We start from the raw sequence: 14,449 nt of genomic DNA, 5'->3' as shown, positions 1-14,449 counted from the left end.
TTAGGATGAACTGCATGTCCTCAGAAAAGAAATGTATTACTATGCTGGATGAATGGAAGGAAGAAAGTTTGCAGTGTGGCAGTTTGCTTTAAATCAGATTCTAGTACCTACTGGAAAAAAAAGGTCAGTTTAAATACAGAAATGCAAATAATCGTTTTTGTTACCTGTTCCATGTTGTATCCATGTTTCTCTTTAGCAATGGCAATGTATTCATCCACTGAAAAATAAAAATAGGTCCTGAAGACATTTCGCACATGGGCCTTGCCCCACTTTCTAGTCTTCAACAGAGGATATAAAATTCAGCTCCTTTGAGTCTAAACAGGGAGGAGGCTAATGGTTACTTATTACCCATATTATTCACTTATTGCCCAGTAACGGACTTCACATCCCCTGTAGAGAACTTGGGGAAAGAGTTAGTTATATTTAAAAAACATGCAAGCAACAAAAAAGAACCACATGGTATCCTGTTCTAATTCTTTTCCATTAGGCTGTTGCAAGAATCAGTCCGTAAGACTGCATTCTTCATGGCCAGAAACAGTTGAGGATTTCAACCAGCAAAGATATTTAATTTAGTCTTGCTCAAATAACTTAATTCTGTCCCTTTGCTCATGCATCACAATATGCAGTCTTTAGGGACAATCACCATTTGTTTGTTTTAATAACCACAAAGGACTCGTGCTTCATTTCATGAATAGGATGGATGGTAAATCAGGTAGTTGTTTATAGGACTATTGTGATTTGCAGCTGAAGTTAAAAGGTGAATGGTAAAAGTGGCAAGGGGACTGCAAAAAGAGAAAGGGTACGCGCCTGCCTGAATCCTGTTCTCTTTGGCTGTGTCACAAGCTTTTTACTTGCTGGACAAATTACTTAACTCAAAAATCTTCAAAAATCATCAACTAACTGTTGGTTCCTTGTTTTCTGGATGCTCATCTTGGGACACCTAAGGTCTGCCTTTCAGATATGCTGAGCTCTTCAAGTGAAATTAACAAGAATGGAGAGGGCTGAGCAGCTTTTGAAGAAGGGGAAAATATATCTATAGCTATATCTCAAGCTTAAGTATCTTTAATGGGGCACCCAATATTAGTAGACCCTTAATTTTGGCCTAGATATCCATGTCTCAGCTCCCCATCTGTAAAATTGGGACAATACCTTTCTAAAAACTCTCATGGGCACTGTAAAAATAATTTCATTAATCTTTGTGAAGCAGCTGGTTACTATAGTGATGAGTGCATTGGAAAAGCCCATGAGAAAACAAACAGTTCCATATTCAGTGCAGCTTGGATGGGGTGCAGTAAATAAAGCATGAGGCCACAAACTGAAAAACTGTACAGGAACTGTACAGTTGCATCATTCCCCAAGTACCATCCATCCTGTCCCCAGAATGACAGAGGAGTCCTGTGGAAATTTTGTGATCACATCCCATTAAAGAGTGTATCGCAATCCAAGCACACAAGTGGGCAGAATTAGGGTTACACAGGAAACCTTAATTAGGATGTTTCCCAGCTTGAGTGTTTGACTATGCACCCTTAACTTTTCTTAATGTAGATATTTTATAAGCGATTCATTAAGTACTTTGCCTTAAGGCCCAGCAAAAACAATTAAGTTCTAGAGACAGTACTAAGCTCTTGGGAACGCCAATCACTTGGGTAAAGGATTGCAGCATTAACTGGCTCTTTGAGTGAGAAAAGATCTATAGATCCAGATATTATTTTACCATTTTTATCTTTAATTTCTTCTCCTTGGAGATTTAAAGAGCTCTCCCTTCTAATAAATTAACATTTTAACAGCTACAGCAATTAAAACACACATTTTTTTAAACCATTCATTAAGGTCTTTTCTATAAACCTAACTAAAAAGGACAGGAAGAGGGGTCATTATAGCAATAGCAACATTAATAGAACATCATCACTTTATAGAGGAACTCGGTATGTGGTGAAGCAAATTGCTAGGGGCATCACACCAGGATGCTGGACAGGAGGCACAGAGTGTGGGTGTGGGTGTGTGGGTAAATGTGCGCGTACATGCGCGTGTGTGCCAGGGAAGAAGGACAAAGGGAAGGGAGGAAGAGGAGAGAAAAAACAAACAGTAGAATAGCAACTTTCATATACTGAAAGGGCGGGGGTGGGGGGGAGATAATCTATTGTGTCAATAAACCAGGAAGTTGCAAGCAGCTAATGAGGCCACTTAGTTCATGCTGCCAGCCATTCCTCTTCTAAGTATTAGCTCACTCTTTCTTTGGAGCTCACACTTTGAGGGTTCAGAGGTGTTGGGCAATTCTAGATTTTTTGCTCCTATCCTGTAAGTATTACCTTTTGCATTAAGTAGGGCCATGCTATTGCTTATGGACTTGAGTCACTCATTGAATCCTTTTAGACTCAACTCAACATTACTAGATACTTGAATTGCTACAGCTGAGACCCACATATGCCACACAAAACATACACACTTCCAGCTTGGCCTTGTCACAAAATTTCACACCATTCTGGAAGACTTGGACCTGCCCACAGTGATCTAGGCATTTGTGACCTCCAAGCTCAATTACTGTAACTCCTCCTTGGGATTTAAGCCACTCGCCCTGAAAAAGCTTCAACGGTACAAAGCATAGGAGCTCCTCTGCTTAGCAGTGCAGACCCCTCTGAACCCATCTCACCAGTGCTCTCCTCATTCAATACAGAATCCAGGTCCCACAGTCTCCATCTTGAGATGGAAAGCCCACCATGGAACTCTCCCTAGCTACATGAGAGATTAACTCTCCTGCTGCATGACTTCCCAGGAAGGGAAGACTTTAGGTGAGGGGTGTGTGTATGAATGTGAAAAATCTGCTGGCTCATGTTGGTATGTAAGCAACCTGACTAACAGAAGTTTGCTGAATACAAACTGTGCTGTAAAAACAGTGCAGGCACATTCTAGTGGTTTCTTTATAGAACTACTGCACCACACTCCTTTCTAGTGTAACCCCAGTGACCTGAGTGGTTACAACAAGGAGGAATCTAGTCTATTGTGTTTAAGAGCGTGCCTACACCACAATCATGGTGTGACTACAGCATGTGTAGACATACCTGAACTAGCTTTGGTACCCAAATTAGCGAGGTTGAGGGTATGTCTACACTTCAATTGCTGCAGTGGCGCCTCTGTAGCACTGACACTACCTACACTGACTGAAAGGTTCTCCTGTCAGCGCAGGCACTCCACCTCCCCGAGACGGAATAGCTAGGTCGACAGAAGAATTCTTCCAGTGACCTAGTACTGTCTACACTTCGGGTTAGGTTGACATAGCTACATCTCTCAGGGGGACTTCTCACACCCTTGAAGGACATCGCTCTGCCAATGTAAGTTCTCAGCAAAGAAAAGTCCTAAAACTAGTTCAGGTATGTTGTCTACACATGTGGCAGTCAGACCTCTGATTGACACGTAGACAGACTACTATAAAGTTAGGTCAACCTAGCTAATCACTCAAGCCTATGAAAAAACTCACCCCCCTAAGAGACATAGTTAATCCAACCTAAGCTCCAGCATAGGCAGCACTGGGTCAACAGAGTTCTTCCATTGACCTAGCTACCTACCACCTCTCAGAGATGGATCTACTACAGCAATGGAACCTGTTTTCGCTGCAGCTGTGCCACTGTAGCATTTCCAGTGTAGACATAGCCTAGGCTACACTAGCACATTGCCTTTTTGCCAGTATAACTGTGGTTTGGTCTACAGTACAGACTTTCACACCCGAGTGACATAATTATACTGGACCTAACCCCCAATGTAGACAGTGCTATGTCAGCAGGAGGGCTTCTCAGGAAGCCTCTCAGAAAGGCGGATTAACTATGCTGATGGGAGAACTCTTTCCCCCTCGGCACAGAGCATTTTCATTAAGGCGTTACAACGGCACCGCTGCATTGGTGCAGCTGTGCCGATGTAGTATTTTAAGTGTAGACCTACCCTGTGTCTGTATTAGGGCTTCTGCCAGCACAACTATATCTGTTGCAGGGACAGGTTCACACTCCTAAGGCCTGGGTATACTACAGGGTTAGATCGACATAAGCTGCCTTGTGTCGACCTAGCTGTGGAAGGGTCTTCGCTTAAATTTGGCTCCCCCAGACATAAGTGCCTCTCTACGCCTATTTAGTAACACCACCTTCCTGAGTAGCGTAGAGGCATGGTCAATGTAATTGGGTCAACGCAGTGTCAGTGTAAACACTGTGTTGCTTATGTCAACTGTTACTGGCTTTCAGGAACTGTCCCACAATGTCCCACACTGGCAATACAATTGATACAAGCACTCCTGGTGAGGACACGCACCACAGACACAAGGACTCAAGTGTGCACACACACAAGCGATTTAATACCTGCAGTGGCTTTATGCAGACATAAGTTAGGTCGAGAATTCTGTAGTGTAGACATGGCATAACTCAGTGGTTCTCAACCAGGCTCACATGGATCCTGGGGGGTATGCAGAGGGCTTCCAGGGGGTACTCAATTTATCTAGATATTTGCCTAGTTTTACAACAGGCTACGTAAAAAGCATGAGCAAAGCCAGTACAAACTAAAATTTCAGATAGACAATTACTTGTTTATACTGCTCTACATACTATACACTGAAATGTAAGTAGAATATTTATATTCCAAATGATTTATAATTATATAGTACAAATGAGAATAATCATTTTTTCAGTAATAGTGTGCTGTTACACTTATATTTTTATGTCTGATTTTGTAATCAAGTAGTTTAAGTGAGGTGAAATTTGGGGGTACACCAGATAAATCAGACTCCTGAAAGGGGTACAGTAGTCAGGAAAGGTTGAGAGCCACTGGCCTAACTGACATAACTATGCCAGCAAGACTTTCCAGTGTGGACCATGCCAAAGACAATGATGCTTAAGAAATGACAGTTATGTGACAAATGAATTGTCTGATTCTTATGAGGGCCCTTGTTGCTATTAGAAACCAGATCGTGCAAAAGGAAGATTCCTGTACATCTTTAAGAAGTTTCCTCCTTTCACGGGTTTTGTGCTTGGCAGGTGCATAAGAGCAAACTCACTCCCCTCAAAATGTTCTGCTCTGGCCAGCACACAGGGTGGGAAGCATGTGCTTACCCAAAGATCCTCTGTCTGCAGCTATCCATGCCCAATGCGTCTCTCTTCCCTCCACCTCCCAGGAAGATGGTCAGGCATAAAAGGCTGGAAGAGCAAAATGCTCCTGCTAATGGCACCCTGCTCTGCCTGTATGCTGCAGGCAGAAAGAAGTAGGTAACATTTAGACACTTGCTAATCACCTCTCTCCAGTGCAAGTGGGAGCTGTTAGGGCACCCACTGAAGGAAATGGACAGGTTGCACCCAACCCAGCATCAGTGGGGAAGGAGAGAAAGGGAAGCGACAGTCCTCCAGCATCTGGAGAGAGAGAGGATACTTGCTGGGTTTCCCACCAGTGCATTTGTCCCTTAATCTCATTGGAAACCCTACCTCCACCTATACTGCATGTCCTGGCTTTTAGCTGGCTAGCTGCCTAAGTCCTGTGGGTGTTATTCAGTAATGCACAGGCACTAAAGGAGACTTTGTTAGCTGCTAGAAAGAAGGGAATAGGAATAAATAGCTGCACTGCTCCTCATTACAGTCCCAACTCTAAGACCAAAGATTTGAATTATTTTAAATACATAACAAAGGAATGTTTATTTAGGGGTCTATTATCTGAAAGATAGGAAATGCTTGGAAGCAGCTTTTTCCTGGGCACATTCCATCAAATATAAAACACTCTATAGAGCACATATTTCTGTGGAATTGTCCCCAGAATAAATATTTGCTTCCTGACAGCTTCACAAATGCCACTTCATGCCTAGAAGAACCATGGACCCCAGACAGGGTTTGCAGGAGAGAGAAAACCTGGAGAAAGCAAAGAGAATGCAGAGGTAGAGCTGCGACTGTAACCTCAATTCACCCTTTTTACTGAGGTACTGCAGGAGATTCTGAACACTTTGCCTACTACGTGATGTAATACCCTGAGAGAACAGGGTGAAATGAGGACACAGCAGCAGTCTTAGCAGTCTGCTGTAGTGTGCTTCCTACTGTTTGATCAATGTTTGAATGTGTAAGATTTTGATTGTAGCTGTAGATTTTTTCCTCCTCCACCAAAAAGATGCAGAATAAATCAATTTTGTATAATAAATCAAATGTGGATCATTCATACACAAAATAAATAAATTTTCAACTCGAAAATGTGATGGAAACATGAAAAAACAAAAAAACAAAAAAACCTTTGCTATAAAAATGAACCACAGCATTGCTGCGTCTCCCAGTACCGGCCAAACTGTAGCACAGACCATTAGTAAAGCAATTATGCCACCTTGTGGCCACAAAACATTTTAAAAAGGGAAACAGAAAAGTTTAGAAGAGACAAGCAAAAAAAAAAAAAGGGAGGAATATCAATAAAAAGGATTGGTCTAAAGAAGTCCTGAAAAAGACTACTCCTGGGGGAATTCTGCTCCAAAAAATTAAAAATTCTGTGAATAACAGTTTTAAATTCTGCAAAATTCTGTGTATTTTATTTGTCAAAATAATACTACGTAATCATGACAGTTTCTATATTTTGGTAATTTATTCAAAATACCTGTCAGCAATTACATATGTAACCATACAGGCAACAAAAATGACTGAGGAAATGTAGGTCAGCTGAGGCTCCCACTGTCAGTCCTGGGTGGCTGGGGGTGACAGTGGGAACCCCTCCACCCATTTTCCAGTTTATCCAGATTTTTGGTTATCCAATCTGGCCCCAGTTCCAGTTAAACTGGATAATCAGGGTTCCACTGTATGTAACAAATACATCTGAAACACACAAAACCGGAAAAAGGAAGCATTTTGGTGGAAATCACAAGCTCTGTGTGAAAAAATAAAATTCTGTAGGGGACATTAATTCTGCGCAAATTCTGCACTGTGCAGTGGCACAGAATTCCAGCAGGAGTAAAATATTTTATCCCCCAAAATGACCCAATCCCATACTTTATTTAAATTAAAGGATTCTCTCTGCCCTAGAAGACTGATAAGTGAAACGAGTAAAGTCATGACTGATGTCACAAGAGTGATGAGGGCTGGTCTACACACAGGTTTTGGACTGCTTTAAGCACCTTTATACTGGTATAACTGCATCCTCCCTAGGGAGTTGTCCAGTTTCAGCCATATCGGTTTCTAACGCTTGGTCCAAGTTTTATATTCATACCGACATAGCTATGTTGGTTAGGGGTGATTTTTTTCCCCCACTGACATAGCAACGCCTGTCTAAGTTTCTAGCGTAGACCCAATTTACACAAGCATAGTATGTCTTCTGCTGTTATAGCTTATGTCTCGGAAAACTGATTAATACTATACCAGCAAAAGAATTTTTATAACGGCAAAAACTGCATCTCCACTCAGAGTTTGCTGGTATAGCTATGCCAGCAAAACTTCTCTAGCATAGACAGGGCTTAAAACTAAGCTAGCTATAGCAGTACAAAACACTGCTTAGACAAGCCCTGAGCTATGGAGGGCATGTCTACTTTGCAAATAGAGGTGTGATTGCAGCATGTACAGACATTCCTAAATTTGCTTTAATTTAGCTAGCGTAAATATCAACAGCAATGAAGCCACAGCCACGGAGACTTCAGCGGGGGTGCACAAGCCTACCAAAGATTCTAGGTACCTACTCGAGTAGCTTGCCCACAGCAAAGTCCGCGTTGCTGCAGCTTCACTGCTGTTGGTACCCGAGCTAACCGAGGTATGTCTACACGTGCTGCAGTCCGACCTCTGATTGTAGAGTAGACATGTGAAGGGACATTTTTTGTGGTTTTAAAACATCAATAATGTTTTCAGAGTTCTTTGAGTTCCAGAGTTTTCGCTAGTATCTACTTAACTTCAGGTACCATGTAACTGAAGGAGGCCACACTGCCCAAACTGCCTTTTATGTTTCTAATTGATGCTCACTAAAAAGCTAACCAATACAAATACCTGTTAATTGCACAACTTAGCCATTCATTTGCTATTTTTTCCTTTAATATAGTATTTTTTGGCGTGTGTGTATATATATATATATATATATATATATATATATATATATATATATATATATATATATAGGGGTACATTCACATTACAAACTTTTACTGGTACAGCAGTGGCCGTGAGGGGTATGACTTTAACACTGTTGTAGTAGTAAAAACTCTGATGTAGACACAGTTATAGGTGCAAAAGTGTTTTTGCCAGAATATATACCTCTCTTATATAGTGTTTTTCATCAGTAGGTCTCAAAATGCATCACAATCTTTAATGTATGTATCGTCACAAGACAGCTGCAAGAGAAGGAAATATAGCTTATGCCACTCACCAAACCAGCATACGCTACAATGGTAAGAATAGGGGTTCTCAAACTGGGGGTCGGGACCCCTCAGGGGGTCACGAGCTCTCAGCCTCCACCCCAAATCCCACTTTGCTTCCAGCATTTATAATGGTGTTTTTTAATATATATATATATATATATATATATATATATATATATATATATATATATATATAAAAATAAAATGTTTTTAATGTATAAGGGGGGGTCACACTCAGAGGCTTGCTGTGTAAAAGGAGTCACAAAAGTCTGAGAACCCCTGGGTAAGAACATTTTGTTGCCAATATAACTAAGTCTACACTAGAAGGATTTGTCAGTATATCCCATACTACCAACGTTTTTCTAGTGTAGACTAGGCCTAGGGTAAGTGTCAAGAAGTATTTGCAGTTAAAGAACCTCAGTATTTCTCCTTAAGATTATGTATGGTTTCAGGTACTATTTGGGTGAGGATACTGGATTAAGTAAGCCATTAGTCTGATCCAGGATGTGGTTCTTATACCTTTTTCCTTCACCAGGATCTCACTAGTCTGAAAAATAATTTGGTATTCCCTAATTATGGGCAGCAGAATGGAAAGCAATTCATTCAAAGTGTTGCAGTCCTTGTACAAAGACTCTAGGCATCAACCTAGGAATGTCCCATCACCTCTTCTCATACCCGCAAAGTTAAGCAGCATATGGCACTAAGAGTGGATCAGCCAGTCAATAAGGAATTACCTTATTGTGCCAAAAAAATCAGTTTCCAAAAAGGTAAGTGTCTGAATTTGTAAGTGAAAAAGGCAGCTCTGCTTTCAAAAGCCCAGTCAAAAATGCCAGTTTTGAAATTGGTGGTTGGGAAGTGAAATACGATTGACCCTATGCACCCTTTCTATGCGTGCTTTGATGCTTGCATGGCTATTCGTACTGCAGCTGATGATAAAAGGCAGGCAGGACTGGTCATCCGAATTACAGCTCACTGGATTTTCTAGTGGTTGCAGGTATGTAGGTATCTGGCAAACTAAGTGTGATTTAGGAGACGTTCAACGAGTGGAGAGACTCATTCATCTTTGCTCTGAACAGTGTGTCACACTCAAATGGAAGGTCTTCAACCATGCTTTGAACCTCCTCTAGAATTTCTGAGGAGAGCCACGATGAGAGTCTCACCATCACAGCTGTTGACATGGACCTTGCTGCCATGTTCGCTGCCCTTATGGCAATCTGAAGCGACAATCTTGTTATCAGTTTTACTTCACCAATCGGGGCCAAAACTGGTCTCAAGTTTTAAGGCACTTTATCGGTAAAGCTGCCAATTTGTCATACGTGATAAAATCATATTTAGCCATCAAAGTTCTGCAGTTTGAGACTTAAAACAGCAGGGAAGTCGAGGCATACATCTATCTCCCAAAAAGGTCAATTCTCTTTGCTTCCTTCTTGTGCAGACCTGGCTTGCCTCGGTCTGCTGTGCTCAGTGACCACTGATTCTACCAAAGATTTGTGAGATGGGTGAGAGAATAGGTACTCTGACCCTTTCGCGGATACAATATAATTCTCTCTTTTCAGCCCATTTGGATATTGGTGCGAACCTGGTGGGCGTCTGCTGAAGAGTCCTGGCTGGTTCCAGGATGGCCTCATTAATAGAAAGGGCCACATCACTCAGAACCGAGCAATGTAAAGTGCCCAGCTGTTTGTCTGGCCCTTCCAGGACCTTGTCCAGGGAAATGTGAAGTGATTCTGCCACTCTCGAGGAAGACCTGGAAAGCCTTAGTATCATCAGGGCATGGTGGTAAAGCTGGGATCACTGCCTCATATGGGGAAGACGAGGATATCATCACCGGCATAATCCTACTGTTCCTGTTGCTCTTCTTCTTCACTGCTTGAGGAGGCTGAAGCAGCAGCTCCTCCCTCTTCCCTCGGAGCCATGGATCTCCTTGGGTCCCTGGCCTCACGAGGGGGGTATATTGGGCAGTCTCTTGGATCTTTCAGGCCCCAGTACTGCCACTGAAGGATCTCAATCTTTTGGTACCAGGCCCCCCAGATTGGTACCAGTGGGTATTTAGGGGGGCGGGGGGGAGGAACGAGACCAGGGTATTCTGTAGTATGAGAATAGTGAGATACCCTGGAGACTCCCACAGTTCCATCCGGGTTCAATCCCCTCAAGAGATCCCTTCGGCGTAGTCCAGATGCAGTCTTCTGTCATAGATAGGGCCCTACCAAATTAATGGCCGTGAAAAATGCTTTATGGACCGTGAAATTGGATCTCCCCTGTGAAATCTAGCTAAGAGACCAGATTTCACAGAATTGGGCAGCCAGAAAGCGGCGGCAGCTGGCCAGGCGTCCAGCACTGAAGGCTGCTAGTAGCAGCAGCACAGAAGTGAGGGTGGCACGGTATGGTATTAGCAACCTTACTTCTGAAGGCAGCAGCACAGAAGGGTGGTAATATCATGACTCCCCTACAATAGGCTTGTGAACCCCTTGCCCCTTCCATGACCCCATTTGGGGTCAGGACCCCCATAGTTACAATACCATGAAATTTTAGATTTAAATATCTGAAACTGTGAAATTTATGATTTTTTTTAAACCTGTGACTATGAAATTAACCAAAACAGACCATGAATTTGGTAGGGACCTACTTATAGTCCTTTTCCAATCCCGAGGATTCTGCTTCCAGATCTAGAAGGAGAGTCGTTAGTAACAGAGGAGAACGTGTTGACCTGCCTCTAGCTGTTGCCAGTACCAGTGACTGTTTGGCTCGACCCCTACTTACAGGTTAGATGGTAAAGGGTACCACAGAGATATCAGCACCAGCTGAAGTCCCCGTGATGGGTATCAATGGCTGGAGAGGCACTGCTGTTTTGCCTTTCAAAGATGTCCAAGTCCAGGCCTTCCTGGTACTGAACAGTCACAACTCTGGAGCACAAACCTCCCAATGACTTGATAAGGGAGGGGACATATGTGTCTGCGTCTATTTAGAGACCTTGGGCCTTGTCCTTGTGGAAGCACTTCTCTCCCTCTTCCCCCTGCCTGCCCTGGTTCTGCTCTCCAGAGTCTCTCGGTGGGGGTTCAGAGGTCTTGGAACTGCCTGGGTCCAAAGAAAAGAGGTCACTCTTGCCTTCTTCAGGCCGAAGTACAGGGGCTTTTCCCCCTCACTCAAAGGTTATTCCCACCTTCATAGTGTCTTCCATGAAGAACTTCTGGAGTCAAAATTCCCTCGACTGCTTAGGTTCTATTCGGGAACAACCTGTAGATCGTATCTCTTCTAGGTGTACTGGTTTGCCCCAGGCAGTATAAACCGATGTCAGGGATGTCCATGACTGGGAAGGATTTGTGGCACTTTATGCAACTTTTGAAGCAGGGGAGCCTTGGCAAACTGTCCCACAACCAGTTGGAAGGCCAAGGCCAAGACTGGGGTGGAAAGGGCAGTGTATACCAATGGCTCTATGTCCCAGAGGGAAGCAAAATAGGGAGCCAAACTCTTAACATTTTATAGTTATGTCATAACTTAGACTTTTAAAAAACAGCTTACAGAGAGAACCTGAAGTATTCAGCATGAACACTGAAGCGCCATCCTAGACCATCAGAAGTAAGAAGGAATAAGATGGTGGTGATCTGGCAGCCCCTTTTACAAGCTTGGAGCAGAGCATCAAGAGAGCAGGAGCACATGCATGGACCAGACCAAAAAAAAAAAAAAAAAAAAAAAAACCACCAATCCTGGGCACATGTAACCTGAAGTGCTCGACACAGAGGGACAATCACTCAAAGAAAGACACTCAAAGCCAGTATCCGCTATCTCAGGGGTGGGCACACTTTTTGGGCCAAGGGCCGCATCGGGGTTGCAAAACAGTATGGAGGGCCAGGTAGGGAAGGTTGTGCCTCCGTAAACAGCCTGGCCCCCGCCCGCTATCCACCCCTTGACTGCCCCCCTCAGAACTCCCGCCCCATCCAACACACCCTGCTCCTTGTCCCCTGACCGCCCGTCTCGGGACTCCTGCCCCAACAGCCCCTGGGACCCCCCCGCCGCTCCAACCGCCCCTTCTCCCTGTCCTCTGACTGCCCCGACCCCTATCCATGCCCCCACCTTTGACAGGCCCCCTGGGACTCCCAACCCATCCAACCCCCCCTCCCACATTCCTTGTCCCCTGACCGCCCCCTTCCAGGATCCCCATCCCTAACTACCCTATCCAACCCCCCCACTCCCTGTCCATCCCCCCTGGAACCCTACCTCCTAGCCAACTCCCCCTGCTCCCTATCTCCTGATTCTCCCCCCCCCCCCCGAACCTCCACCCCATCCAACCGTCCCGACTGCCTCCCAGGGCCTCCTGTCCCTTATCCAACCCCCCCACCCCTTAACATACTGCTCAGAGTGACAAGACAGGCATATTGGAAAGCCTGAGAGGTGGGTGGGTGCAAGCCACGCTTCCCACGTGGCGGCATAACTACAGGAAAGGGGGTACAGCGGGGGAGAGGCCGGGAGCTCAGGGGCAGGGCAGGTCAGGACAGTCCTGCAGGTCGTAGTTTGCCCACCTCTGCGCTATCTATTGCAAGCTCAGACAGCTACTCAGTGCCAATTAACCTCAAAAGGCACATCAGGGAGTTCTCACAGTGAAAGCCTAACCAAGTTGCGAGTTTCAAACTTAGGCACATGGTTCAAAATCCCTCCCATGCTGTCTAATTTACCCCATTCTCCATTCTCAGATGGATTTTCACAGAAGTTTAGACAGGAGTTTTCCAAAGATCAGTATTTCAGGTACCGTCATACCAGGAACACTAGCTAATAAAGGCATCATACTAAACTCAGGCTACATAAATAGTTCCTGGAACAATTCCATTATTCCAGAGCATGGTGGGTGGGTGGATGGGTGTGTGCGTGCATGCGAGTGTGTCATGGGGAAGTGGGGGGAGGGACAGGCCACCGCTTGCAGGGAGCCTGTAGGAGTGGACTTGCTATAAGGTTAAATTACAGTTCGTTATTATTGTTGCTGATAATGAAGCCTGTCACTAGAGTGTGGAATCATGCTGACCCTTTATAACCAGTACAAAAGCAGGAGAAATGGACAATTTGTCTCCTAGCTACCTCCTTGAAGAGTAGCAGCCGTGTTAGTCTGTATTCGCAAAAAGAAAAGGAGTACTTGTGGCACCTTAGAGACTAACAAATTTATTAGAGCATAAACTTTCGTGAGCTACAGCTCACTTCATCCGATGAAGTGAGCTGTAGCTCACGAAAGCTTATGCTCTAATAAATTTGTTAGTCTCTAAGGTGCCACAAGTACTCCTTTTCTCCTTGAAGAATGTCACTTAGGCAAAAAGGAAGTATCACTGATTCACTGCTTTGGCTGAAAGGGGAAGACAAGTCAGAATCATGCTTAGGAGCTGCCTATAGCTGTGACTGCTAGAAGACAGAGCTTATAGTGAGAGCAACACACCACAGGCTTTGTAAGGACAAAATCTCCAGATGGAAATTGGCTGGTTCCAGCTTCATAGAAGCCAGAGTAAGAGAACCTAGTTTATCAGAGTGAGAAGTGGTCTAATTCACAGAAGGACGTGTTTCTTTTGCAGCCGCCCCACTCACTCCCCAGCCCAAATTAGGGGAAATGACATGTTGTGGACAATGGTTCTCAGCACCCAGAGGCCCACTGAACTTGTGTTACCATTTGTAACTGCCAGAGTTGATTGGACAAAATTTTCAGCACCATTTGATAAAGCATGATATGAACTTGATTGAGTCACGTTTGATATTAGAGGGAACCAAATCTCGACCACAGATTCTATAATGCTGCTGAAGACAGTTTTGCTCCTTCTGCATTCACAATTTTCAGATCTGGTTTAGGCAGGGCCCTTTTGATCACATTTGAGGCATTCCCACAGAGCAATGCCATTAGTATTCCTGATTGCAAGGGCCAAGAATCAGTGAGCAGCCTTCTCAAATTGTGCCAGTTTGGAAGGCTCCATTTTAAGTAAGGGGAGGATAGATAATGCATTTATTGTGCACTTAGAGTGAGTTGATTAGGGAAGGAACCTTTGATAAAGGTTTAAAAAAGGGGAAGAAAGATGATGATGATTGATGAGTGTGGCATAAATGAAATTTCCTGGTGAATCTGGCTATCAGCATGAAACTGCTACCAGG

General features: G+C 44.0%; 1 protein-coding gene across 3 annotated transcripts in view; it reads right to left on the bottom strand.

Moving 5' to 3' along the window:
- RCOR1 (REST corepressor 1) overlaps window positions 1–14,449 on the bottom strand; it is a 135,028-nt gene that overhangs the window by 51,452 nt on the left and 69,127 nt on the right. For all 3 annotated transcript variants that reach the window (XM_038406611.2, XM_038406610.2, XM_038406612.2), the window contains one exon: window positions 165–217. In XM_038406611.2, coding sequence (XP_038262539.1) covers window positions 165–217 — 53 coding nt within the window. The remainder of the gene's footprint in view (window positions 1–164; window positions 218–14,449) is intronic.

This window comes from Dermochelys coriacea, chromosome 6 (assembly GCF_009764565.3).
Source record: "Dermochelys coriacea isolate rDerCor1 chromosome 6, rDerCor1.pri.v4, whole genome shotgun sequence".
Taxonomy (NCBI): domain Eukaryota; kingdom Metazoa; phylum Chordata; order Testudines; family Dermochelyidae; genus Dermochelys; species Dermochelys coriacea.
This window is presented reverse-complemented; position numbering and strand designations above follow the sequence as displayed.